Source organism: Poecile atricapillus, chromosome 2 (genome assembly GCF_030490865.1).
Source record: "Poecile atricapillus isolate bPoeAtr1 chromosome 2, bPoeAtr1.hap1, whole genome shotgun sequence".
Taxonomy (NCBI): Eukaryota; Metazoa; Chordata; class Aves; order Passeriformes; family Paridae; genus Poecile; species Poecile atricapillus.
The window spans coordinates 89,628,790-89,656,756 of NC_081250.1; the positions used below are offsets into that span (position 1 = coordinate 89,628,790).

At 40.1% G+C, this 27,967-nt stretch overlaps 1 protein-coding gene across 1 annotated transcript; it reads left to right on the forward strand.

Moving 5' to 3' along the window:
* The first annotated feature begins 5,432 nt into the window (after window positions 1-5,432).
* On the forward strand, window positions 5,433-26,054 carry SLC6A19 (solute carrier family 6 member 19). Its single transcript, XM_058832475.1, has 12 exons — window positions 5,433-5,729; window positions 13,733-13,873; window positions 15,311-15,448; window positions 16,354-16,535; window positions 17,285-17,395; window positions 18,145-18,257; window positions 20,524-20,652; window positions 21,376-21,532; window positions 21,706-21,910; window positions 22,487-22,646; window positions 24,643-24,805; window positions 25,363-26,054. Exons 1-12 carry the CDS (start codon window positions 5,528-5,530, stop codon window positions 25,567-25,569), a joined length of 1,908 nt encoding a protein of 635 aa, XP_058688458.1. The 5' UTR covers window positions 5,433-5,527; the 3' UTR covers window positions 25,570-26,054.
* Window positions 26,055-27,967: the final 1,913 nt, after the last annotated feature.

Genomic DNA, 27,967 nt, shown 5'->3' on the forward strand with positions numbered 1-27,967 from the left:
TCTCCTTCTCCTTCTCCTTCTCCTTCTCCATCTTTACATTTCCATCCTTTCCCAGTTTAGGCTCATTACACAAGCAAGAGTAATTGTATTGATGTATATGATGCTTTGAATACCAAGTTGAAGTTGACTGGAAAGAAAGTGGGATTGAGGCTGGTAAAATATTGATATAGAATTACTAGAGTAAGAGATTTCACTCCAGCATCTGCTGCAGTATTAAAAAGGGTCAGAAAATAATGTGGTTAATCCTAACAGCCTGGTATATTGCAAGGAACTATGAAAATATCTGGAGAGTTACTGATTTGTCCTATGTCATACCAAGCATGAGAGAATCACAATGAAAGGCTCATATTGCATTTCATGCCTGAAACTATTGGCTGCAACCTGAAACCTAGCTGCAAACAATGTGTATTGCCAGTGGTCTCTGCTTTCCTCAATGTCTTTATATGAAAGGAATTTTTTTTTTAAATAATAGTCCTGTCCTCTTCTTCCTATTTGTCCTCCCCTTCACAGGATCCAGATAAAAAAAAGTTCCTCTGAGGCTGTCTCCTCCAGCCTCTGATAGAGAGCAGAACCATAGAATATCTTGAATTGGAAGGAACCCAGAAGGGTCATCAGTTCCAAGTCCCTGCTCCTCACAGGAGCATAGCTGCACATAACTTTACATAGCTGTAAAATATTTCAGTTTGCTTTTAAATGATCTCAAATGTTTTATTGTGATGATAGATAGGAACAATTAATACACTATTATGAAACTGTGCAGAGCACGTTGATCTGAAAGCTGTTGCACAAGCAATCTGCTGAAACTTTTAGGAGCCAAGGTTTCAAACTTAATTTTTTAGCCCAGGATTCCCAGTCTTTTGCTTAACTTATTTTTGCTGCTAAGTCTGGTGATCCACCTTTGTCAGGATGTTTCAAAGTCCTGCTAATTCTGTCACCTGTTCTGATTTTATCCTTGTCTGTCAGCAGATGGGCTTACACCTAAAAGAAGACAAGCTACTTGAGTACTTGTTTTCTGTTCAAATTCTCATTTACAGTACAATGAAATACTACAAGTTCCAAAGGTGGAAACTACACAGAACAGTTGCCACACCAAGCCCAGCTGCTGCCATAGTTCTGGACAGCCCTAGTCTGGCTTGGCTTCTCTCTTCTGGCACCTGTAGGGTCCCTGGCATCTTTGGCATGTCCTGGAGCCGGCTGTGACTCTTGGTGGAGTCCACATGGCTCCTCCACACACAGTGGAGAAGGCAAGGGTCAAGCACTCCAGATAAGCATTTCAGCCAGGTCCTTCAGTCAGACACCTCCACTCTCTCATGGAAGAGAAGAACCTGTCCTTAGAACCACAGAATAGTAGAATCACTGAGGTTGGAAAAGACCTCTATGATTGTTGAGTCCAATCATTTTCCCGAAGACGTTCACCACTAAACCATGTCCCCACATGCCACATCCACACACCTTTTGAACACTTCCAAGGCTGGTAATTCCGCCACCTCCCAGGGCAGCCTGTTCCAAAGCCTGGCCACCCTTTCCAGGAAGAAGTTTTCCATAGCATCTAATCCAAAACTCCTCTGGCACAGCTTGAGTCCATTTAGTCTGCATCCTGTCACTGTTACCTGGGAGAAGAGATCAACTCTCACCTCATTACAACCACCTTTCAGTCCTTCTCCATATGGGATATCTTCCTGAAGGGCTAGAAGTACACTGTGCTGGCCCAGGGAGGTCACAGCAGGAGCAGCTGCCTTGTGGCCAGTTTGGTAGAGTGTGTCAGGCTGACCCCTGAGCTGCAGGGGAGGACAGCTTGTCTCCCAGCTGGGAACATCCCTGTGAAGTTAGGTTGCCACGATATTCTGAGGGCTGCCCATAGCCAGGAGTCCCTTGGCCCAGGTGGTACTGCACCATGACCAGACCTGGCCCCACAAAAGAAAACAAATGTCTCCATCCTTCCCGTGGCCTTGGTTTATACCCCAAATAACCTTCTGCTGCCATTTCTTTTCTTTGTTGCCACCCTCTCTCATATTTGTTCATAATGTCATCCTGCGAAGTGAAAGAGAAGTTCATCTAAGAAATGGAGTATGCCCACATTCTTCCACAAATGCCTATGTGTGTATGTTCCAGCAGAATACAGGATTTTTATAAAGGGGATATTTCCCTTTTATTGGGGTTTTTTGTAAAATTGTGTGTTATTTACAGACAAGTTGGCTTGCTTTTTTTTTATAGCCCTTTTTAACTTTTGAAAAAATAGTACATTAAAAATAGAGGGTTAGGAGACAAAAACCCAAATGTTTTTAGAAAACAAAACAGAAATGTTTTTGGAAAAAAACTAAATGTCATTAGAAATGTTTTAGCACAAATAAATCCAATCTAAATGTAAGATCCATTTTTTCCAGCATTTGTAACTATGGTATGCAATACATTTCTTGTGTAGTAGCCTATATCGTGAAAGGATGAATTTCATAGAGATTTATTAGCCCTAGTAAACCTGTGGGACCTGCCAAACATAAACCTAGCATCTCTTGAAGGAGGCGTTTACCTCAGAGCACAACAAAGGGCTCAGTTGAATAAACTGTCTGTGATGAGGGAAGGGCAGCCCCTGCTTGCCTGTTCCAGTCCACAGGGTGGCAATAGAGACAGCTCCTCCGAGCACCTGTGGATCATATTGGAGCTGGAGTCACTGCTACTGTCAGTCCTTCAGAAAAAGGCACAGTGCCTTCCAAGGTCATTAGCCATGCTATTACACTGATAAATACATTTGAGCTAGATGCCAGACCAGCATATTTTCTTCTGCAAATATTTAACAACTGGTAGATAGCTAACAGTCACTGGCACCTTGCATTACCAGAGCAAGATAAAATCCTTCAAAAACGGGATTTACTCAGTGTAAGGCAATCAGGACTGTATTTTTGGACCTTGATATATGCTGCTTGCTCATGAAACTTACCTTGATATATGCTGCTTGCTCATGAAACTTAGCAGAGAGAAAATTTCAGTAAACCAGTTGCCACATGACCACAACTAGATGTACTGAACTAAACAGGAGATATAACATGAACGCAGTGTTGCAGTTGACACAACAGAAGGAAGAGATGCCATCCATGGGGACCTGGACAAGCTTGAGAAGTGGGCACAGGAGAACATAATGGGGTTCAACTAGATCAAGTGAAAGGTGCTGCACCTGGATCAGGGCAATCCCAAGCACAAATACAGACTGGATGGCAAATGGACTGAGAGCACTCCTGCAGAGAAGGACTGTAGGGATGTTGGTGGACAAAAACCTGGATGTGAACCAACAGTGTGCATTTGAAGCCCAGGAGATGAATCAACCAACTTCTGCATCAAAAAAACATGACCAGCAGGCCAATGGAGCTGGTTCTCCCCTGTACTCTGTGCTCTTGAGTCACCACCTGGAGTACTGCATCCAGCTCTGGGGCAGTCTGCACAAGGAAGATGTGAACCTGTTGGAGCAAGTCCAGAAGTGTCCACAAAGACCATCAGAGAGCTGGAGCACCTCTCCTATGAGGACAGGCTGAGAGAGTTAGGGCTGTTCAGCCTGGAGAAGAGCAGGCTCCAAGGAGACCTTAGAGCACCTTCCAGTACCTAAAGGGACTACAAATACCTACAAAGAAGCCAGAAAGGGTCTTTTGACAGGGCATGCAGTGATAAGACAACTGGTAACGGCTTCAAAATTAAAGAGAGTAGGTTTAGATTAGATAACAGGAAGGAATTCTTCACTACAAGAGTGGCAAGGCACTGGGACAGATGCTCATCATCTTTGAGCAGCTTGGTCTAGTGGAAGGTCTTCCTGTCAATGGTTGGGAGTAAATGACCTTTAAGATCCCTTCCAAAACATTCTATGATTCTGTGATGACTCTGGGAACAGAGAAATAGGTAAAAATCTAATTATGATAGTAAGCTGTGCTTGAAAGCAGAAATGGTGGTCTAAGGGAGGTTCCTAAGGCAGTTCCTGAAGGATCAGTTTAGGAACAATTTTTTTTTCATTTTTCTACTAATGACTAAGGACAAAAGCCAGCAGTGTGGTAATTAAATGTTCCTTCACATTCTCAGAAGGGCTGGGAATGCTGTAATAGTATATCATTCAGGAAGAGCTGTGCAGCGCAATGCACTGAAGTAGCAGAAACTGAGTGAAATTGAACATATGAATTCAGCAACTTAGAAAAGGAAGTTCTGCCACAAGTTAGGAAATCCTTAGCTGGAATCAGGAAAGGAAAAGAGAGTTGCTGCTCCAGTGGTTAATCAGGAGATAGCACATCCACAGATCTGACAGGATCATGAAAATCGCAAGCGCAATCACTAGGCAGACTGAGAGATATTTCAAGTCACATTAGGGAAATATTAATACCTATTACAAGGCCTAGGGAAAATCCATATGGGCTACTGTATACAGTTGTCCATGTGAAGGATGAAGATTTTTTTTTTGGTAACCCTTCTATCCAAAGACTTGGAATAAACATGATAAGATTGCAAAGGGATGCTACGATGTGTTCACGTCTTTTTCCAGGGGCTGGACTTCCAAGATCTCTCCTAGTTCTTTACTTTGACCACCCTGTATCACTGCATGCAATGAGCCTGTAGCTGACAACATTTCTTATTACATATGCAATGTTAGATTTTATATACAGTCTTCATGACAAGTGACTTATCTTTTGAAAACAACAAGGTTCAAAGGGAATAGGTTTTTTTATGATTGTGCTGAAACAATGAGGATAGGAGTAGTATCTGTAATATTTGCTAACCAGTGTCTTTTTTTTTTATTATTTTTGACCACTATATCAAGGGTCACTGAAAAGGTGAAGGGACCTTTGATTTCAAACCCATTTATAAGAAACGTTCTTCAGACCTTGTTCTGTACTGATTAGAGGTGTTGGGGTAAGCAGATTTTGCTTATGACTTTAAAGGTCAGCTTTTATAATCCCTTTCATTCTCCATCCTTTTGGCCAGAACGTTTCATAGAGTACAATCTATTACAGAGAAACATTTATTATGAAACATACAATTTTGTAAGCATACACAATTCACAATCGGAAACTGAACTTGATAATGAGTCACAATGAGTTTATCTTCCTGATAAAAAATTATATGAGGTCTCTATATTTAGTCTGAGGCCAGTGGAATCCTACTATACCTCATTTGCTAGGGCTATATTTGTATTTAAGTGGGTCTAAACAGGGGAGTGGCAAGGGGTGTTACATAGCCTTATAGGCGATTAGGGTTTATAGCCAAATTATCTCCTGAATTACATTAGCTGAAATCAATGTATTCTACTGGATGAACAGACTGTTCCGTAAAACCTTGGCAGATAAAGCATTAATAAGTGTCAGAGCTGACTTGGTCAATCGAATGATTTGCTGACGCTTCTTTTTACCACAAGCCTGCACTTACAAGTCCAGTGCCAAAGGTTCAGTATATATAGCTGAAGACAGCAAATAGATGGTCTCTTTTTGAGCAGGGTTCTGACAAGCTGCCTTTCTCATTATTCCTCACTGGCAGCATTTTCAGGCAGGAAATTTAGAACATGGTGAAGCTGAAGCTGCCCAATCCTGGCCTGGAGGATAGGATACCTTCCCATGCTGAACTTGAGGTCCTTGAGAAAGAAGAGGCAGACTCCAGACCAAAATGGGACAACAAGGCACAGTATATGCTGACATGTATAGGGTTTTGTGTGGGCTTAGGAAATGTCTGGAGGTTCCCATATCTCTGTCAGAGCCATGGAGGAGGTATGTCTTTAATACATCTTAACTAACCTTGCGTATAAACCGGGTTTAATCTCTCTTTTGGTAAGCAAATAATGGAATATGTTTAGAACTGTTCAGGTCCTGTGTGAGCAGTGATGCTGTCTCTAGAAGACTGTATAACAGAGAAGGTAATTTCACAGGTCATGATCACCCACTGAAGTCATGTTAGTGATGGAGGAAAAGGAAGGGTCTGTTTTTATTTCAGGACACAGGATTGAACAAGTGAGACTGTGTACTGTCATGTACATAGTTTATTTTCTCAATCTAAACACATGTTGCTTTACATACATGCATATATATAGTGTGTATTTAAAATATTCATAAACTATTTGGGACTATGATTCTGATCATGATAACAAATGATCTTTTAATAACATGTTTTTCATTGGGCTGGGACTGATCCGTGTATCACCTGTAGAGTCGGTGTTTGTGTAATTTGTGCTAGGATTAACAGCATGAATGAAGTTAACATTAAGAGTATTTGTTTGGCAGTTGGTGCTATTAAGTAATTTTAAATTCAAGCATTATTATTTACTGTATCATTTACTGGGACTCCTTAAGTTTTAAGTAAGGACTGAATGATCATATTAAAAAATTTATTTTCTTTTGCTGTTTGTCTTGAAGCAAACAAAAATGGTTTGCTTTCAACCATTGCTTAAACATTACACAACAACATAATTTTTTCATTTTCTTACAGACTTTTTTGTCTCATATCAGGTTGTTGTCCATGTTTCACTCTGGGATATGTGAAAAATTTATTTGTTCCTTTGTAATGTTTGGTCTTGAAAGAAAAAAATTGGCCTAAGGAAGTATTAAAGTATTAAGTATTTCAAAGTAATATTCTTTTACATGTACATGGTGAGATGTTTAAAAACTGCTCTCCTAGTTAGAGTAGGGACAAATGATAGCTCTGTAAGGAGTTGCTCACACAGACTCAGGGACATGGAACAACAGGTGGCTCCTTTGCAAGAAGAGATGCTTTTATCATTAAGATGTCTCTATCAAGGGCTGATATTTAGAATTTGCAGTGCAAACTGGAGGTCATTTGCAGCAGAGCGAGCTCTTGTAGCAAAAAAGTTACAGCACAATGAATTACTGATGTCTGTGTCAGTCCTCTGGCAGTAATTATTTTTCTTTCTCATCATCCTGTAACTCGTCTTTTCTCTGGAAGCACTGTCAGGAACACTGGCAGCGGTTAACCCTGACTTCTTTTTTCCCTGGGACTCTCTCACTCAAATTTTAGGCAGAATTTGAAAGGGAGCACATAGCAAAGGAATTATAAGCTAATAGATATGTATCCTTCTAGCTAGACTTGCTGGCTTCTCAAATATTCTTCTGCACAGCACCAAATGCTGTGACTCATATCAATAAACACAAGTAATAGCTTCCCGTGGTGTCTTAGAAAGGACTCCCTAATTTCATCCATCACACATAAGGATGGAGAGCTATTGTGCAACCCCTCCTCCTCCTCCTTTGGTGTATGATGCACCTCAGCCTCTCATGGTAGGTCTAAATACAACTCTTGCCATCACTGTCTTCCTCCCATTACAGTTTCTGTTCTCAAACTTCTCCCTTAAATCAGAAAAAGCATAAAAAGACTGCTTTTTGGATGGATGCCTTTGAAATTGAATATGTGGTTATTTGTATTGTAAAAACAGATCTCAAAGTTCTTATTTCTGAAGATGTTTTGAGACAATTTCTGCCTCATGAGATTTTCTGGCTCCTGCATCTCTAATTCCCATTCAGCTGTGTTCGCAGCATACCATGCACCTAACAGAGGCAGCACTGCAACATCTTGGATTGCAGCTGTCAGATTGCTGAAGGAAACTCCCTGACACCATAAAACCACTCCAGAATAGGATGCTTATGGTAGTCATTGTGTCTGACATCCTACCTCAGCTGTGCTCCCTCTATCCAGTTTCACCTACATCCAGTTGGAAATGTGCATTTGCTAGACATTTTGGGCAAGTTTTGTCTTAGTCTTTGCCCCTCAACATGGTGGCCAAAATGATTCGTTCATCTTTGCATTTGGGTGGTCCACTCAGGGGCACAGATGTGCCTCTATAACAGAGTAGGGCAAAACTGTAACATTATGCACCTTTTTCCAAATTATACATTTTGGACAGAAGGCAAACATGAGTTCACTGAGGAAACTCCATTCTGCCCCAGCAGTTCAAGTGCCTTTACCCTGGATGGTGTTTGTCCTCATACTTTGTGTCTTCAAGATATGTCTTCACTCAATCCTGGGTGCAGAGCAGCAGGAATTCCTGTTCCTGCTCTCCCACTGGAAACCAGGATCATATTCCTCCTGAAATTGTTCCTGGAGTGATTATTTCAGAGTCCTAAAGCTCACATTAGATATGATGGTGGATTATGGTTGTGCATTAAGAGATTAAAAAACAAACAAACAAAACAAAACAAAACTACCCAGCTATTTGCTGTGCAGAAAATATCTGCAGTGGATGTGAAAAAGTCCTGTGTGACCACACTTCAGATATTAGGTATGTGCAGAATCAAGGATACACAGACTGTCTCCTGAAAATTGTTTCTAATTTCTAAGGATTGGCTTTGCTATCTTAACATCTTTCCTTTTGAATATGCCTTATATGGATGAATGTTTGGATCATTTTGGATGGGTGAGGTCTGGTAGCAATGGTGTGGAGAGTATTTCAGCCAATATATACATACAATACAGCCAAGGACACTCCTGAATGAGGCTGGATGTCCACCTACTTTGTGAACTGGCACTTGTACCTGTTACATCTCTTATGAAACATAAATGGACTACAGTAAAGTATAAGATTTACCCTTGTGTGGTACTTAGACTTCAAAAAAGGTGGATATTTTCTCTGTAAATTGTCTGCAGTGAAGGTAGTTAGGAACACTGAGTTTATAAGTAATGCTTATTTTCAGATGTTGAACTTGAATCTGGAATTATTTAAGAGCTGCTTCTTCCTATGCACAACACTGTGATAGTGTTTTCACACTAAGATACCCAAATACACAAAAAATAAGTTGCTGATTACATAGTTTACTTACTTTTGTTGTCATAGATAATGAGTTTATATTTTTAAAATGGAATATTTACTCCAGTAAAATTTAGTGGAGCAAAGCACATTTTATTCTTTAATGTTTTAAAAGTTGTCAAATCCATCATTACCAAAAGCAAAATAAAGCTCCATATGCACACAATGTAAAAGGTGTGTTGTTTGCCTCAATGATTTCACCAGCTAAATGAGATTGACATTTCCCTTCATTTGATAGCTCTCTGACATTGCTCATAGCTTTTGTTTAATCTTTATTGAACAACATGTCATTTAATCAACTGTTAAACATTTTCATTTTATCCCTGATGACCATTATAAAAAAGATATTTAATGTTTAAACCATTGATTTAAATAAAAGTCTCTAACTCTACAGCTTGCATATGGAAACCTTGCCACTGCATGAGGGAGAATTTTTATCTGTGCATGCCACACTGAAAGAAGGGACAGTAATGACGTCAGCAATTCCTCACAGCAGCTGATGAAATAACATGTTGCTACAGTTGAGGTCTAAGAATATGTTAGTACAGTAAAACATCTCCATCTGAAGTCTGCCTTCCTTTGTGAGGAACTATGTGCAAGCAGTAATGATTTTTTTTCAATATGACATAAGAAGATCTTTGATTAGAGACTAAATAACAGCTATACAGATGTTCAAACCAAATATTACTTGTTTTGAAATACAGTCTTGAAACAGGATTGAGACTCTAATATCTCAGTTGTAAGATTTCCAGACCAGAGTATCAATCATTGTGTACATCCATACAGTATCTATTTTCAGATCATTGGTTCATTTGTTAGGATCATAAAATTGTGGCAGCTTAAAAAGTGTTAACTTATTTTTTTGTGTCCCATGTGAACCTGGAAGCGTTCTAAAGGTGTGTGGGTGTGGCACCTGGGGACAGGGTGTAGTGGTGAACACTGTGGTCAGTGACTGGACTCCACGATCTTAGAGGGCTTTCCAACCATAATGGTTCTGTGATTCTGTATAGCAGCTTTGCCAAGTTAAATTATTATTTTTTCATTCTAGTTTCTTTCAGAAAGTTTAGGGAGAAATTGAGAGAAAGAGAAAATGAAGCAAAGATGGATTTCTGAGCTGGCTGCTACAATTGAACCCTAGAAACCAAAGAACCCAAGAAGGAGAAAAGAAGTGTCATACAGAATTGAGAGCTATAATTTTATTTGTCTTGAAAATATAACAATATTCCTACAGCTAAATATTGGTAGTTTCAAGTACATAAAATGTTATTCAAAATGCTGAGTCCTCTGTGGCATGTGCCACACATCAGGATGAATGACTAATCGCTGAAAAGTGATTAGTGCACCAGAAAAAATATTTTTTTATTGAAGCTGGTTGCCAAAGGTAGCTGGACAGACACGGTATTCTCAGACTTGTATAAAGCATGTCATTAGGTCATACACAAAAATCCTTCTTACCAAAAAATTATCAGTTTTTAAAATCAGCGTGGTTCATCTTGCTTCCATTAGAACCTAGTCACTACTGTTAAAATGTAGACTGACAAGCTGAAAATATTTCAGAGAAAAGACAAGAAAAACTGAGATGTACTTTTTGTTAGTCAAAGACAGAGGAACTCATTATGATTTGTTATTTGTCTGCTAAACTTCCAACTTTGCTGACTATTCCTCTCTTTCTGCTGTGTCAGTCTATCCCTTCAGGAAAAGAATTGGACAGTCTCCAAGAAGAAGAGTATCTCATTTATTTTCTTCCTTCCTTCTCACATCTTGGCTACATCCCCTTCCCAGAAGACCATATAGTCCTTGCAAGAACAGTTTTGCATTAGTGTGGAGCAGCTCTAGGAGCCTCAGGCTGATGCTGTCTCACTTTGGAGAAAAGTGGCTATTTTGAAATGCCAGGAAAGAGTGAATCATGATGATCCACCCGAGTTTTGAGGAAAGTGAACTCCCCTAGTGCGAATTCAAATTCAGCATTGTCTCAGTTGAGATATTGTTACAAATGATGTCAGTGCTAAAGCAGACAATTCCTGATTTATGTCTTTCTGACTTTGTATTTTCACATCACAAACCTTTGAAACATGTAGGGCTTATCGCAATTTTTGAGGACCTAGGATCTCTTCCAAAACAAGGTTCTTTCCTCTGTTTCCCACCACTCCAGGGACTTCTACAAATTTACTGACTGCAGGATCTACAGCTGTCAGATCTAACAGGGCAGCCCTCTCTCCATGCTTTTTTGACTGGCAGCTGAAAGGCATCTAAGCCAGAAATGGCAATGGGCTCCTCATCCACCTGTGCCTGGCATCACTGCTGACAGTGCAAAGGTTTTGCCCATGTTGGCAGAGGTTCTGGGACTCATTGAAACTGTGTCAGACTCAGTCAATGCGAGGAAATGACTGTCTGTCCTTTCAGTTTCTAAAGGTTTGTCCCATTTTGTCTTTACGGACCTGCTTAGCTGCGCTGGAACATGCAGTGGTGTGCACCTAAGGGCCCCTAATCATCTGATTAGACATGCAGTACATGCAAATCTGGCTTCAAATAGTTTGTTCTCTGCTGACTCTCTACCCTCTGCATGAATAACACTTCTCATAACTGTTTTATTTTGCTTTCATAGTAAAAAAGGTTTTTGCAGTGTATACGAGGGCACCCTCACTGTTGCATTCCATCGCCTTACATCCTCTTGGCTTCCTTTCCTGCTGGGAGGGGACCAATCCTCCCCCTCCTGATGGGAGGGTCAGGGGGACAACCTCCACACACAGAACCTCTGGCCTTTCACAGAGTTACTTGCCAGTGCATGGAAGTGCAAGCAGCCATAAGTATGACCTGTGCTCTAACCCTGTATCAGCCTGACAGAGTTTCCCTCGTCACACTCTGACCAGGAGCTCTCACGAGGGTAAGATCAGAGAAGGACACAAGCATTGTGTTTATACCAGCAGTTTTAAATTCCGGAGTATTCTCTCTGTTTCAAGCCCAAGATACCTCATAAGAGTCTGAGACCTGACCCTGCAGAGTTTGTATAGATGTTTCATCTGGATCTTTTCTTGTTGCCTGCTCTCTTGGATGCCATATAGGTCTCTGCTATACCATACTCTCAATTCTCTCTGGTGAAGCCCTTCTTGACCAATGGTAACAGTTAAGTCCAGAAGATGTATCTGTACAGCTACCTGATCCAAACACTCCCCATTTTCACTGAAGATAAGTATGTGTTACCCTTTGAAACTCAGCTTGCAGTGATTTGAGATCATGCCTTGAAACTTAAGCATGGACTGGCAGTTCAGCCAAAGTGCTCCTAATGGAGACACATCATCTTTTTTTGTCAGGCCACAGTAAGATCTCTTGAAGACTTGATTAGAAATTATCTCCCTGGTCAAAGATCTTATTGAATAAGGAAATGTACAACCTTTATAATCTTTTCAAGCTATGACCAATTGTTTCTTATTATACCTATGGAAGAAAAATCTTTATAGCTACCATCTCTGTCGGCAGAAGCGGGGGGAAGATCAGACTGTTTTCTATGAAGCTTTAGAAAGCATTTAAAGATAGTCTGAACCTTTTGCTTTCTAAACTAAGACATCAGCAAAACTCATGTTTGCTTTCATCAGACTGATGTTCTGATTTAGGCTCCATTTTTTGTCACTGATCTTAAGTGCACAGTTCACCTCCACTCACACAGTTGTAGCAGTCTGGGCAGGCATGACTTTCCCTCCAAGACAGGGAGATTCAGCAGCAGCACAGTCCCAACACCACAGCTCTCCCTACCAACAGCACAGTGTGTAAAAGGTGCTGCAGGAGTCTCAGAGTTGAACCACCTTCTAGAGTGGACATGGCAGGAGTGTTCTATCAGCCTCAGGGCATTTCCTCCAGATGCTTACAGAGGTACCCTCATTAAGGTGCTGAAGAAGAAGTCTTTAAGCATATCTGTGGCAGAGCAGTCAGATAAAGGAGTCCCATGACTGTCCTTCCACAAACACAAAAAGAAGAAAGGAAAAAAATTAAAAAGATGTGCTGTGTGCTCACAACTCGCTTTCTTGATAGCTTGGAATCCCCAGGAAGTAAATTTCAGTTTCCGGAATGGTTTTCATTCTTCAGATTTCCTCTTTCACTTGCTATCTGATTTTCATTGCACACATGAGGAAAAGGTCAGTAAATACACATACCTGAACCCTTAACATTCTGGTCTGCATTCTTTTCATTGCCTTCAGATTACTTGCTCCTGTTTAGATTAGGAATTTAAGGCCAATTTGTAATGACAGATAACCATAATTCTAACGGGTAGCAATATTCAAGCATTTGACTCTGCACTTTTATAGTCCAGTGTGGTGTTCTATGCTACCTCCCATATCCAAGGTACACCTTGTTCAGGAAAAAATTAATTAAGAATACTTGTCCTGTACTAACCAACTTTATCGTAATTAACAGGGTTTGAACCCTGTACTTCAAATGACTTCTAATCACACACAAAGTTGTTGAACACAGATTCCAAGAATTTATTGTTATTTTAGGAAGACAGCCCCAGGCTGCTGCCTAATATTTAGAGGTCCATTGCTTAGTTCATTCAACTATTTAATATACTTGGCATGAGTCACAACTATAAAACCATAATCTTTTGCAGAAAAATAAAAGAGGGGAAAGTCATTCCAGGAGGGTAGCTACCTTTCCTCCACTTGCAATACAAAGGTGGCTCTTTCAAATTTTAACCTTGAGAGTGTATAATTCCTGTTTATGTGTGTCACTTGAGAAGAAGAAAAAGAATTCCAACCTGAAACTACATATGTAATTGAGTGCCCTGCCCGGGCAATCAGGAAAAGCATTGATCAGAAAATAGGAAAGAATTTCCACAGAGATGGTTTTTTTCCCCACACAGATAAGCAGAGGTTGCTTATCATGTCAACATCTCACGAACCTAATATTTTTGTTTTGTTTTAGTACTTCACTGATCTGAATCATTATTTTCCTTATCCATTCCAGGAGCCTTCATGATCCCTTTCCTGATTTTGCTAGTCCTGGAGGGTATCCCTCTGCTTCATCTTGAATTTGCTATTGGCCAAAGGCTGAGGAAAGGCAGTGTGGGCGTATGGAGCTCTATCCACCCTACCCTGAAAGGGGTTGGTAAGTCAAAAAGCTGCCTGAGAAAGCACAAGTCTCTGAACTAATGATCTAAAAAACAAATCTTCCAGGTTTTATTCTGGTGTGCCATAAGAGATTTCAGGATCTATTAGTTTTCCCCTCTTCATAATTCTCCTTTGATAGGTCAAACTAATCATGATAAAGCACAATGACAATTTTGTGTTCACGTTCCCAAGTACCATGGGCCCTGTTAAAACCTTTCTCTAATCTGAGACCAATTTCAGGCCTCAGAGATATTTTTTGTATTATCCATTCTGGCTGTTTTTACCATTAGGATGAACCTTTAGGTGTGCCAAAAATTGTTCAGCAACTGTTCTGTGGATAAATATAAGTCGAATCTTTATCTGATAGACCTCAGCTCCACCTAATTTTACTTTTTTGTATCTGGGAGTTACCATTCCAAAAGCCACAGAAACAGTATTTTGTAGAAAATGCTTCTTCACCTCTGTACAAAACATCTGAGTGTTCAAATGGCCCATTTGAAAATGTAGCAAAAGCAGCTCTATGCACACAACATAAAAATCTCCACAGCTGCCTCATTGCACGGGAAGCACAGGAGGTGCCTCTGAACATCAGGAAGCATGGTGAGGGTGAGCAGGCACTGGCACAGGCTGCCCAGGGAGGTTGTGGAGTCTCCAGCTTCAGAGATACTCCAAGTCTGCCTGGACATGGTCCTGGGCAATCAACTTTGGGTGGCTGGGCTCGAGCAGGGAGGTTGGACCAGGTGACCTCCAGAGATGCCTTCCAACCTCAACCACACACTAGAAAGGAAAGAAACAGGACTGGTTTGGCATCCACTGCATTTGTAAATCAGTTACAAAAGATAATTGTTCATTGCACCTGGAATTTTTCAAGATTCTTTAGAACCTAAGAGCTCTCAGGAGCTAATGATTAGCATTTACTGTCTGCCAGAGAAGTCATCAGAGGTTGATTACTTAGGAACATGCAGAGGAGGACAGATACCAGTGTGAATTCTGTACCTGGTCACAGCCTGTGCCTCCTGGCAGCCATCCAACACCACCTCTACTGACCTTTGCAGGGACATTGTGGAAGATGGAGATGTTTCAGTCTCATTTAATCAAAATCCCAAGTCAGCTGAGCTTCGCATGTGTCCAGCATCCCAAACCCCTTGGATATCAGCTGGCAAGGCTGTGAACCAGACTGTGTGGTGTCTGTAGAGAGTCTTCTCATAAAGTTGGCTCCTAAGTGGGCATCACCTTCAGTCTCAGAGAGGTTTTAGGATGTAACTCTATATAGGACTCACCCGTCCAACCTTTAGGCAACAAATTCACAGTGATAAATCTACATCCAAGATGTACCAGGAGAGGAAGGAAAGGTTGAGTTTGATGCCATGTACTTGGATATATCTTGAAGACAAGAGTGTTGCAATTTACACAGTGTTCTGATTTTTTTTTTCAGGCATAGCATCAATGTTTGTATCTTTCCTGGTGGGCTTATATTATAATACTATTATTGCCTGTGTGATGTGGTATTTCTTCAACTCCTTCCAAGAGCCCCTGCCTTGGAACAGCTGTCCTCTCAATGAGAACAGAACAGGTATGTTTTATAAAATACTGTATTTTGTTTCACAGCACAGATTTCTAACAGTTACCCTAGATAAGTCTTTCTGTGAAATAGCAGTAAGGCATGGCAGTCCTGTCAGGCACATTGCACTATTTGATACCTGTGTCCTGTACAAATTCACATTAAATAAAATGTGGTCAGCACTTAATCTTTGAGACAAATTTTGGTTTTTTATGTGAAACTTCATGATAGATTTTGACAGATGTGTTCATATACAGAGTATTCACTAACTGCAGATCTAGTATAAACATTAACGCAGGCAATGTGTTTCACCTGTCTCTTCACCAGCAACCCTCCATTAGCACATTGAAAAGGAAAAAAAAATGCATAATCCATTTGAAACACCTGTATCTCCCAATATGACAAGTCTACAGCTCCTTGGAGACTGCTTGGTAACAGCAGCTTTGTTTTCCACAGTCAGCCCTGCATGACACTGTATGAAGCAGGTTTTTCTGCTGGGTCTGTGAACAGCTGCTCCTCTCCTCCCAGAAAAAGCATGGAAAGCCTCATTTAAGGACAGGCCAGGGCAGAATATTGCACAGGACAGTGCAGTGCAGGGAGCTGAGGATTCAGCTTGAGCTGACAAGACCTTGAACATTGTCCCACAATACAGAAGATAAAATATTGCTGAGGGAGGTGTGGGAGGGGAAGGAGGTGTGTGAGGGGAAGAGCCACTGTATTAAAACACCTGTTAAACGGCTGTCATTTAAATTTCTCATTTTGCCATGGAACTAGCCTCCAAAAACCTGAAAATTTGCCAATGACAGATCAATTGTCATTAAGTGGAACAATTTAAAACTCTGATGTTTATTATTTAGCCTCCTTTTTTTCCAGGTAAATAAAAAGCATACAGAATGACAACCATTTTGTGGTTACAGATTATGTGGAAGAGTGTGCCAAGAGCTCTCCTGTAGATTACTTCTGGTACAGAGAAACACTGAACATCTCCACTTCCATTGAGGATTCTGGCAGTATCCAGTGGTGGCTTTTGCTGTGCTTAACATGTGCATGGGGTGTGCTGTACGTGTGCACAATCAGAGGCATTGAAACAACAGGAAAGGTACTCACTCTATCTTGGTGGGGCTTTTTATAAGATGAGATTAATCATGTTGTTGTGATACCTTATTTACACAGAATTAATAATGTTGTAGAAGCTGTTTGGTTTTTGGGTGAAAGCATGTCCAAAATTTTCTGTCATTATCAGGACTGCTTTTTGAAGAATGAAGGTGAATGAAGTGGAATCTGATTTGATTATTGTGGAGATTTTTGTGACCAATTTTTTGTGAGTCATCCTTTTCCTTACAGGTCCTAGAAATACGTTTTTAGGCATTATCACTTTAACACTAATATTAATCTTTAATGCAAGATGAAGGGAATCTCTTGTTATTAGGGCTATTCTCTTCAAAACATACCTATACAGATTTATTTGTGTTTGTGCAAGTCCTAAATGTTATCTCTATGAAAGAGTGATCAACATTCTTCTGAGCAACAAAGCCCTAAGAGTCCATCCTTGCATCAATCTGGTCTCAGGGTGCAGATTATTTTTGATGCTGATTTTGAATTATCTGAGTTGAATTTCAACAATGACAATTTCTTTTAAATGGACTACTATTGCTAAAAAAATGCTTATTATCAAAATGTACCACAAATGCTATTTCATTGAACATTTATTACTGTAGTATGCTAATTGTGACTCACTTGGAACTTGCCATTACTGTTAGTCGCCACACTTTATTTTCTTCACTTTTTTTTTTTTTTTTGTTCAAGTGTTTTATTTGAGTGGTTTATTTACATTTTTTTGGGGTGCAGGCTGTATATGTGACATCAACTCTCCCATATGTGGTGCTTACCATTTTCCTGATCCGTGGCCTGACGCTGAAAGGATCAACCAATGGAATTGTGTATCTCTTCACCCCTAATGTAAGTCACTGCTTGGGTCATTGCTCAATGAAACACTGTGTAGTTCTCTCTGTAATTAACAACTGATTGAAAATTAGTCCTCCCCACTGGTGCTTTTCTAACTATCCCTCAGACATCTTAAAAATCTTGATTCTCTGAGGTGAATCCTCTGCATGGGATATAACAAGTGTACATATACACAAATATTTTCTCTCTCTCTCTCTCCATCATTAATAAAAATCTGTTCTAACAGATTGAATGATCATCCCAGTGCAGTGGGGTTGTAATTTATTTGGCTTGATTTATTTTCCTGTATTCTACCTGATGCCCAGACTAAATTTAAAGCATAAATTATGTATTTGGGAGTAGAACTCACCTAATTGCCATATGAACAAAAAACCTAAGAGAACAGCATAATTCTATAACAGTATTTAAAAAGAGGGATCATTTTTCATAAGCAGTTCTCTGAATGATCATTCTTAATGCTAAGTAGTAAACACCTTCTCTGAAAACAGGCATGGCAGCTGTCAGCTATGCAAAGCATTTTTTTAATCAATTTTCAAAATACTTATATAAAAACTTCAGATAGGTTTTCTTGTATTTAATAAAAAAGTAAGTTTGACAAAAATATTGACCTATTTGTTGAAATTCTTCAAGAACAGTGAGTTTTGCATGGTTAATGTTCTTGTTTTAATTGTTGTTTTAAACTCTCATATTCAGTTTAAATAGCAATGTTGGATGTGCTTAAAGCTGTGTGTCTGATGCCTCAGGTTACCGAGCTGGCAAACCCAGTGACATGGCTGGATGCAGGAGCTCAGGTGTTTTACTCCTTCTCCCTGGCCTTTGGAGGCCTCATTTCATTCTCCAGTTACAACTCTGTTCAGTAAGTAGCCAGGCAAAACCCAAATTTTATGTGAATATTTAATTCTTTCAAAGGAAACATCTTTATTTTGCCCTACTATTGTGCTACTTGGGAGTGGGACAGCCTCCCCTCAGAAATGTTAGGTGCATCTCCTCTGACTGCTCCTAGCTCTCCCAAACCAAGATCTCAGGTCCCTGTTCTGGCTAACTTCCTAGAGAAAGATGTGGTGATGCACAGGTAGGGACAGGGGATAGGAAGCAGGGGACTGGCTGCTCACCACCAGCTGAGGAGCAGGAGCTTCCTCTGTGGGAGTGCTCGGTGCATGGTGATGCCCTTGGTCTCAGAGCAGGTAGCAAAGCACATATTTCAAATCAGTCCACAGAACACAGTTTAGAACTTTAGCTTTGAGATGACGGTATATATCTAATCTTGAAATTTAAATTCAATTCCTTTACATGTGTTCTATGGGGCCAGGGAGTGAGAAATCCCATCACCCAGAGACTGGCTCAGCCTGCAAATTATGATGCAGTGCTATATTCTACACCCTCCCTCATAAAATATTGGAGCAACCTCTTGGTGCCTGCCATCCCTTCAGCATTCTTGAAAGGAAAACTGTGTGGCATTCGTTAAACCTAATATTTTTGATAGACATCTCTGAATTAAGTTTGGATATGTGGTTTGGTCATGCATTCAGAAATCGGTGTTTCAGTTTTGGCTTGGGTTTGATTACACCACAGAAGCATTTCAGTCGCTGAGAAAGTTCCTTGCCACCACTCTTGATTTCAGGTGTTTTTGAAAAGATCACCTGGAATTTTTGGTACCTGCAAGTCTCAGTGTGAAGTGTCAAGCCCTGCTTAAGGTCCAAGTCAATGTCCCACAGCCATGGGGTCAGAACTGAGAGCATCCATCTTTTCAAAAGACACAAAGAAAAGGAGCAGTGTCCTCTGGGTTTTCCAACACACAGGGCAGTTTCATTCAGGCGATGTTCTTTCAAAGCTCAATGATTCATGACTTAAGGAGGAAACTGAACCAAGTCATTAAACTCCCAAGGAATATAGGTAAAAAAATCCCCATGCAAATTCCACAGTGTTTCTCTGTGGTGTTGGGCCACCTGCAATCCAGCACCAGCTGGACCAGGTGGCAGTGACTCTGCCCCTGGATGGTTTGGGAGTACAAAAACATAAGAAAATACTATAAGGTTTCAATGCCACCAAGGATTCACTAACTCATAATGAGAAGGAGCTTGAGCATCTTATTTTCTCTAAAAAGAAGAAATGTTTTTCAAGCCTCTCGCTGAGAATCTCATCTCACATTGCAAAAACTGACACAAGACTACCGCAAGGAATTTCCATTCAATGTCCTACAGCCAGCAGAATCCCATTTGCAATGCTATAAATGGGGAAAGAACACAGTGTGGTAGGTATTGCTTGGACAAGTTTGCCTCTCCTCTTGAACATGTTCAGAAAATTAAATATGACAATGTCAGGTTTATCTCAATACCCCTCTCTTGCCCAGGAGAAATAAGATATCTACTGTTTTACAGCCTTCTCTTAAAACCATTAACTAATATAATATGGATATTTTATCTTGTCCCTCAGATGAAAGTCTGTTTCAGGCTCCGCAAATTCTTTGTATTAGCACAGGCACACTGGCAAGAAGTGCATGAAGCAGAGGTGCTTCTACAAAGAGTTTTTCTGTCCCATCTTATCAGCATAAGGTTCATTGTTCTTCCAAAACTTGAGAACATTTTGAACCATCTTTTGTTCAACAGTCAAAACTGTTCCCAAGCGCTCTTGGCTACTTCAATTTTACCATACTTCAGCGCTTCTGAAGAGTGAACTTCTGCTCACTTTTCCTGTCTGAGTATTTGAATTCAAGCCCAAATCTCTCACTTTGCAGCACAATACACCAGCAGTGAAGGCACAGCCCATGGCAAGGTGTTTCTGCACACATCCATGACAAACTTGAAAAGGAGAGGACTCTTTTGCCCCTCATACTTTACTTCCCACAGGCCAAACATGAAAACAGATCAGGCAATTATTCCTTGTGAACAGGGTTATTTGAGAGGGAAAAAAACCCCAAAAGAAACCAAAACCATAGCTATTAAATTGCTCAAGGCACCAAGTTTTAATTTACTAAATCTAACAGCATTATTTGTGTGCTTTTAGAAGGTACACTGATGTACCTATGCATCCTAGGCTACTTTTTTCCAAGTCTTGGTAGCCAGTTCTACTATTTATTTAGGGAATGTGATTGACATCCATTGTTTCTTCTCTTTGAATTGCAGCAACAACTGTGAGAGAGATGCTGTGATCGTTTCAGTGATCAATGGTTTCACATCCATCTATGCTGCAACCGTCATATATTCCATCATTGGATTCAGAGCCACAGCAAGATATGATGACTGTTTTGACAAGTGAGTTATTGGGAAAAAAACCCTACAGAATATACAGTTGTTTGTTTAGCTGAGGCAGCTCTGTTAGCCTGCTGATAATGGATTTATCATTTATGAATAACTGCAGCTCTTCACCCATGAGGCATCAGAACCACTCATTACTCATAAAAATATGGAATCTTGTGGAACAAATCCCATAGAAAGTGATAATTGTTTAAGTCACCTTATCACCTACATAAATGTTGCATAAGCAACTATATTTTACATTATCCTCCATGCTGACATATGGCATGAATGTAATATTCCCTGGTTCCTGTGTTAGCTCCATGTTTAGGTTTCCTCCTGGAGAGCTCAAAAACTTAGCTCTCATTGGAGATGCCTCACTTTACCAGGGCAGTCAGACTCTGTGGCTTCCATTCCAGTTCCTCTACATTCAGCTGTGAAACTACATGATTCACAGCTGCAGACAACTCAGACATGCCATGTGTAATCTGCAATGCTAGGACACCTAACTCCTGTGCAGGTTCCTGGAGTGTCCAGCAATCTAGAGTCATCCATGCCATGAAAGACAGTGTTATATTCACCTTGGAAGAAGGAGAATTGTGCGTGTACCTCTGCTGGACTTTCCAATGTCAAATCTGATCTTGTCATTGTACTCTTAACGGCTTGTTTGATGATGTAAACGAATCCTGATGATGCTTAAAAATCAATAATTTCAAATTACTTATATTTCACTTTTTTCAGAAATATTCTTACTCTGATGAATGCATTTGATTTGCCAGAAGGTAACGTAACCCAAGATAACTTTGAACAAATGCAGCAGCTGTGCAACATGACTGATCCAGCAACCTTTGCAAGCCTCAAGTTTGAAACCTGTGACCTGGAAACTTTTCTGAATGATGTAAGTTTAATACCCTAACACATATTGGTACCTTAAATATAGAAACAGAATAAATAAATAAATAAATAAATAAATAAATAGAAATGTATAGCAACAATTTAATTGCCAAGTCTAGTGACTACCTATGTAAATTTAAGTGCTGTGTAATGTTAATGAACCTAAATCTTCCCCAGGGAGCTGAAGGAACTGGCCTAGCCTTTATTGTCTTCACTGAAGCTATCACCAAAATGCCTGTCTCACCTTTGTGGTCCATTCTTTTCTTCATCATGCTCTTCTGCTTGGGTTTGTCATCTATGTTTGGAAATATGGAAGGTGTGCTTGTACCTTTACAAGATCTCAAGATTATATCCTCCAGAGTGCCTAAGGAACTTGTTACTGGTAAGTGCTTGTTAAGAGACAATTGATCTCCCCACCCCACCAGGAGAGCAGCTTGTGTGCTGAAAAAGCAGCCCACCCTGCTTCTACCTTCAGATCTGGAATGGTCTTAAGACTCCCAGATAACTTACTGAAGATTTTCTCATGTTCCCCAATGGAGCAGCTCATGTGAGGCTCCTTCTGAGCCTGCAGGCAGTTGTTAACCCTTAGGCTTGCCCATCATCCTGCTCATGATGACCACTGTCTCTTCCTTTGGGAAGCTGGAGGATCTGAGTCCTTCACCCAGGCAGGATTTCTCTCAGAGCAACATTATCCCATCAGCTATGAGGAAGAGGACCTGTTTTCTCTCCTCAGCTTTCTCCCTTTTTGTTTGCAACATCTGCCACCTGGGTAATGTTAGGAGAGTTTTACCCAAATAGGAGCCAGCCTCCCCAGAGTACATTAAAAAATAAAGTGGTGGCCTTCAGGCTGCAAGAGTTACTTTTCAAGCTTTATAGCTACTGGGGAAATACTTTTCTTTCTCATTTTGCTTTTGCTTTCTTTGCCTAAGTGTGCTGTTGTTTTGGTTTTTTCCCACAGGTCTCATTTGTTTGGTGTGTTATTTGATAGCTTTCATTTTTGTGCTGAATTCTGGTAATTACTGGCTGACTCTATTTGACGGTTTTGCTGGCTCTATTCCCCTGCTGATAATTGCATTTTGTGAGATGTTTTCAGTCGTCTACATTTATGGAATAGACAGGTATGAAATACAGCTTAACCATTACTTGATATCAAGGTATAAAGGGATTATTCTTGTATAGATACAATCTTGCTGCATCTCTGTGCACAGAATTTCTGTTACAGAAATCAAGTAAATGATACAGCTGTAATTTAGGGTTGCTTATACATTTCAGGTTTCTTACAGAGTTCTCAGCAAAAAGAAATAATGCTTGTTAAGAATTTGTATATGAAATATTTCCACTTCATTAATACATTATAATATAGAATTATATTAATATTAGTATTATTTTATTTATTCTGATTATATTATTTTTAATTATCATAATTAATTATAGCATATAATTCCCTTTAACAACCAGTTCAAATATCCCTGAGATATTGCAAGAATATATTAGGCATCAACAAGAGCCCTGGAATGCAATAATGTGAATGAAAATAATTTATTTTTCAAATAGGCATCAGAATGTAGATATTTGCAACAGTTACAGAAGAGCCACTATAGCTCATTTGCCTTTCAAACATGGTGACATTTATAATAACTCTTCTTTAGGATAGTTGCATTAAACATTTAATTAGCAGGAGCAAAGTACAAGCACCTTGGCACTGAGCTGAAAGTTTAACACAGAGGTATATCCCAGGATTAATGGCAGTGTTTACAGGCAGTGCTAAATGATTCTGTCCAACACAGGGATCTCCAGGCAGGCTGCAGATATCAGTTTACAGCAGCTTGCAAATTCAAAGCTCCTGAGATTTGTTCTTAGCTGATAAATCCAGAACTTTATCTGTTGTAGCAGTGAGTAATAATACTCTCAACTTTCTAGAGATGTAATAAACCAAGTATCAACATCTTCATGTTTATAATTAATGCATAAGAAATGTGAAATAAAGGACAGGGAATTCAATCACCCACAACTTTTACTTGAACTTGTACCAGATTCAGCTGCTGCTCCTGGCAATGGGGTGAATGCCCTTGTGGCCCATTTTCCCATACTTTTATACTACTTGAGGAAGCATGAATCAGGCAAATTAGATGGCATACCCTTGAGAAAGAAGGTTTATTTTAATTTGATAAGGACCGAAATGTCTATGTTGTTTCCTTCCCTTTAAGACCTCAGAATTCCTTACAAAGTAAATTAAAATTATTCCCAGGACACAAGCATGGGTTGATGATAAAATAAATTTACATAGTAATCGAGATTCAAGTGGATTCAGAGTGCTGTTCAGTGTGTTGTTCATAGTTGAAGTTCATGACTGAATAGTCCCCTCAGGTTTATTCCCATAGGATATGCAGGAAATCCAGACAAAAGGACTAAAGCAGAAACTCCAAACTTCTAAACTAGCTGTTTTTTAAGACGCGTGCGCACGAGGTGTTGCATTATATGGAGAGGCCATAAATTGGTTCAGGACTGATGCAGGCAGTACCACTGTCAATGCAGGGCTTGTTTCTTCTTGTGGAAATATTTTTGACCACTGACCACTGCATGTTCCTTGAATAATCCAAATAACACAATTGTAGGTGTTTTTGAGAATGTGTAGTTAAATACAGTTTCATTATTCAGCCCAAGAAGACTGGAAGATATTCAAATTAGGCAAACATTATATTATAATCTAATTATTAAATTACTTCTATTTGCTTTTTTCTTTTTCAATATTGTGTCACTCTCTTTAATTTATGCAGTACTGAGATATTTATCAAAAAATTGTGAAGCGATACTGCAATATGCTCTGAGGAAAATCCATCTGCATTGACTCTTTCCTGTTGAAACTATTTCACATATGCCTCACAGACATCTTCAAGATAGTACATTTCCAAAAATAATTTTCCAGACTTGCAATATGTGCCTTAATTTGAACTACTGAGATCTAACTCCTGATGTTGTTGCTTCTAGTCTCAAACTGACATTAGCAAATTCCTAAGAACCACAGTTAGGGGTAGTTTGGACTTCCCTGTTTATGAGCAGGCATTCTTTGATCCTGGCCAGCTTTTAATCTAGACTTCCTGTTTTTGTTTCTAGGTTTAACAAGGATATTGAGTTCATGATTGGACACAAGCCAAACATTTTCTGGCAGGTTACCTGGAGACTCATCAGTCCTCTCATTATGTTAGTTATCTTTTTCTTTTATTTTGTGGTGAAAGTCAACCAAGAACTGCTCTACAGTGTTTGGGACCCTAGCTATGTAAGTGTGCAAACCAAAATATTTATTTTTAATTAAGTATTCTTATTTAATGTAAGAGTCATTGTCAGTTATATTCATCTTCCATCTGAAACAGTTTTCTAGCAAACTTGCCACAAAACATGGAAATGGGACTGCCTTCTTTTCTCCTCCTTTGCAACCTCACTTCCCTCTTAATAATGTTTCAGCCCTCCCTCACCCTTTGAATTCAGCCTTCCCACAAAAAGGCTGGTTGGCATAAGGCCCTGGTGGCCTGTCAGGCCCCCCATTCCCACATTCCTTTGTGCTAAGGAAGTGTTCTGGTCCCCCAGTCACCCTTCCTGGCTCCTACTGCTTTCACACCATTTTCTTTACATCATTTTTAAGCAAACACAAGCCCAAAACAGCTGAGGCTGGAAACCCTTGAGCTGAAAGCTGCTGTGGAATTGCCAAACTGTTGTGCCATTATGGCCAGCCAGTGTTCCGATTACATTTTTGATCTGTTGAATTATTGGATGTGTGCATGTTCCCAGGTATTTGCTCCTCATGACTTTCTACAACTTGGTTGTTTGCTCTTTCAGGAGGAGTTCCCCAAAACAGAGAAGGTTGAATATCCCCCCTGGGTGTACGCTGTCATTGTAATCCTTGCCGGAGTGCCCAGTTTGACCATCCCTACCTTTGCCATCTACAAAGCCATCAGGAACTGCTGTCAGAAAAAAAATGATCGTGCTGGCCTTATCACTACATCTGAGACTTCCATTAATGGAAACTTAAAGAATTCATCATAAAACAATTTTTTTTTTTCTGCAAATGTGGAAGGATGCTCTGTCAGTGAAGAAAATAAAAAACAATATTTTTTTTTTTAAGAATCCAGAGTTAATTTCATTTTCATGAAAGGATAACCATGTATTGTTTCCAGGTAAACATTTCCTTAACATTGCAGCGCACTGTGAAGAGTTGATGACCTGGCTCCTGGAAGCAAAACAGTGACATTTGCAAGTGATTGGGGCACCAGGCCATATCATGTGTCCTCTTTCTGGTTCTGAAGCCAGCTTTTTTGAAACTGGCTTCCATCCCCTCTGGTTGGGGATGCACTGTGCATGAAATGCCATAAGTGACTCTTACATGTGTAATCATTCTGGCTGGATGGTCACTATGAAGAGTAACAATGCTGTCCCCTCTTGCAAGTAAAATTGTTTTTACTTTACATGCCACTGTGTTGCACAAAGCCACTAATATTATTTGTCTCGTAGAGAAGTTTAAAATATTTAATAAAAACATTTCTAAGTATGAGAATGACAGCTTGCTTCATTTAGAATTCTATATATTTTATAAATTGCCTATAACTTCCAAGTTCCTACCAGATAGTGCTGCTTCTGCGGATGACAGCAGAGGTAATCTTGCAATGGGGCAGCAGCAGTTCAGGAAACAGCAAAATCTGCCTTCTGTGGCACCCATGAGCAAGGGGTGCACCACTTGCCTGGGGGATCCATGCTGATGGGAGATCCAAGGCACACAAAGATGCAAATCTTGCTCTCCTCTGTTGCCATTAAGGTAGGCGGCTCTGGTTCACATACACACACACACACACACACTTACAAATATTGGAATTTTTTAACTTCCATGTGGAGCTCAGTGAGGAGTCCCATTCCTCATGTGGCCACCAAAAAGGGAAAGGGGCACTGTTAGAGCACCCAGGCAGAACGCGTGGAGCAGACAGTGTCCATGTCCCCTCTGGATGGGTGATCCTCTTCATCCAACTGCCTGTGTATATGGACAGTGGTACACTGGTATCACCCACAGCAGTTCCTACACCCACCTTTTGAAATGAGAATGGACCCAGTTTCAATTGTAATTGAAACAATCTCATAAAAGAAATTGGTACAATTAGGGTATATTTACTCCAGAATTTAGAGTAGTCTATCTCCTCTAAATTGAGAGTAAAGTGACAGACATCGCATGTGTGCTTCATGGAATCATAGAATCAATAGTTTGGGTTGGAAAAGACCTTGGAGATCATCCAGTTCCAAACCCCCTGCCAGGGGCAGCGACACCTTCCACTTGGCCAGGTTTCTCCAAGCCCCTGAACATGAAGATTTGCAGGGATGGGGCATCCACAGCTTCTCTAGGAAATCCATTCCAGAGAATCTGAATGATTAAATTAATTTACACTCCATTTTCAAATTTTTAAAATTATATTAATGTAAGTAACTATTTAAAGTACTTGAAGATATTGCTTTTTAATGGGAAGAATATTTCTTTGTCAGATTTTTCTGCTGATAGAAAGCTCAGCCACCAGGTATGAGTAACACCACGCATGAAGTGGCTGGCTGCAGATGCCAGGTGTGGAATTCAGGGTGTTGCTGGGAGGGTCCAAGCCCAGCCCAAGGCAACTCCTGATTAGAAGAGCAGCAGGGGAAGGAGCGATGGTGGTGTGTGCCCTGGTACCGCTGACATTGTGCAAGTGCTGCCTAACCACCCCGTGTGTGCAGCTCATGTGTGTGCCCTCTGAGACAACCCCAATAAGACACTGGGAAGTTGAGTTGCTCCATCTGTGAGTCTGGATATTTGTAGAGGTGTAAGCATATGAGCTGTGTCAGCCCAGAGAGGAGGGGGGTAAACAATTGACCTTCACTTAGAAGCTCTTCCCATTTAGAGAGGGGAATCCAGGCATAAACTCCGATTTACTGAAGCAAGCAAGTTGACTGGCTGCTCTGTTTAGTGTGGAGTGAACTGATTTGGCATGCACACCAGTAAAACCCTGGTATGACTGAAAGAAAACAGAACTCACATACTTTCAATTGAAGGAAAGCATGAAGCTCTTGCATTCGTAGTAACTATTTAATGAATAATAAAAATATTCACTGGGGATTCATGGACAAGTGGGAAGTGATTAACTTCTAGCAACTATTGTGAAAATGGACCAAATTCTAATGTCTGAACATACAAGGTCTAATTTTTCTTGGCTTTTATTCTTATTTACTTTTTGCATTTGGAAAAGATGCCTTCATTTATTTACTTCTATTAATAAACTAGGAAAGGAAATGCCAACGTTTTATTCACAGATTTTTACAGGTATTTTTCAATTTTAATTAGTCTGCTGCAAAGGTTTCTTTTTAATTATATTCAGTGTCACACTTCTCTGACAGAGTCTGAGAACATAAGGAGAACAGAAAATAAAAACCT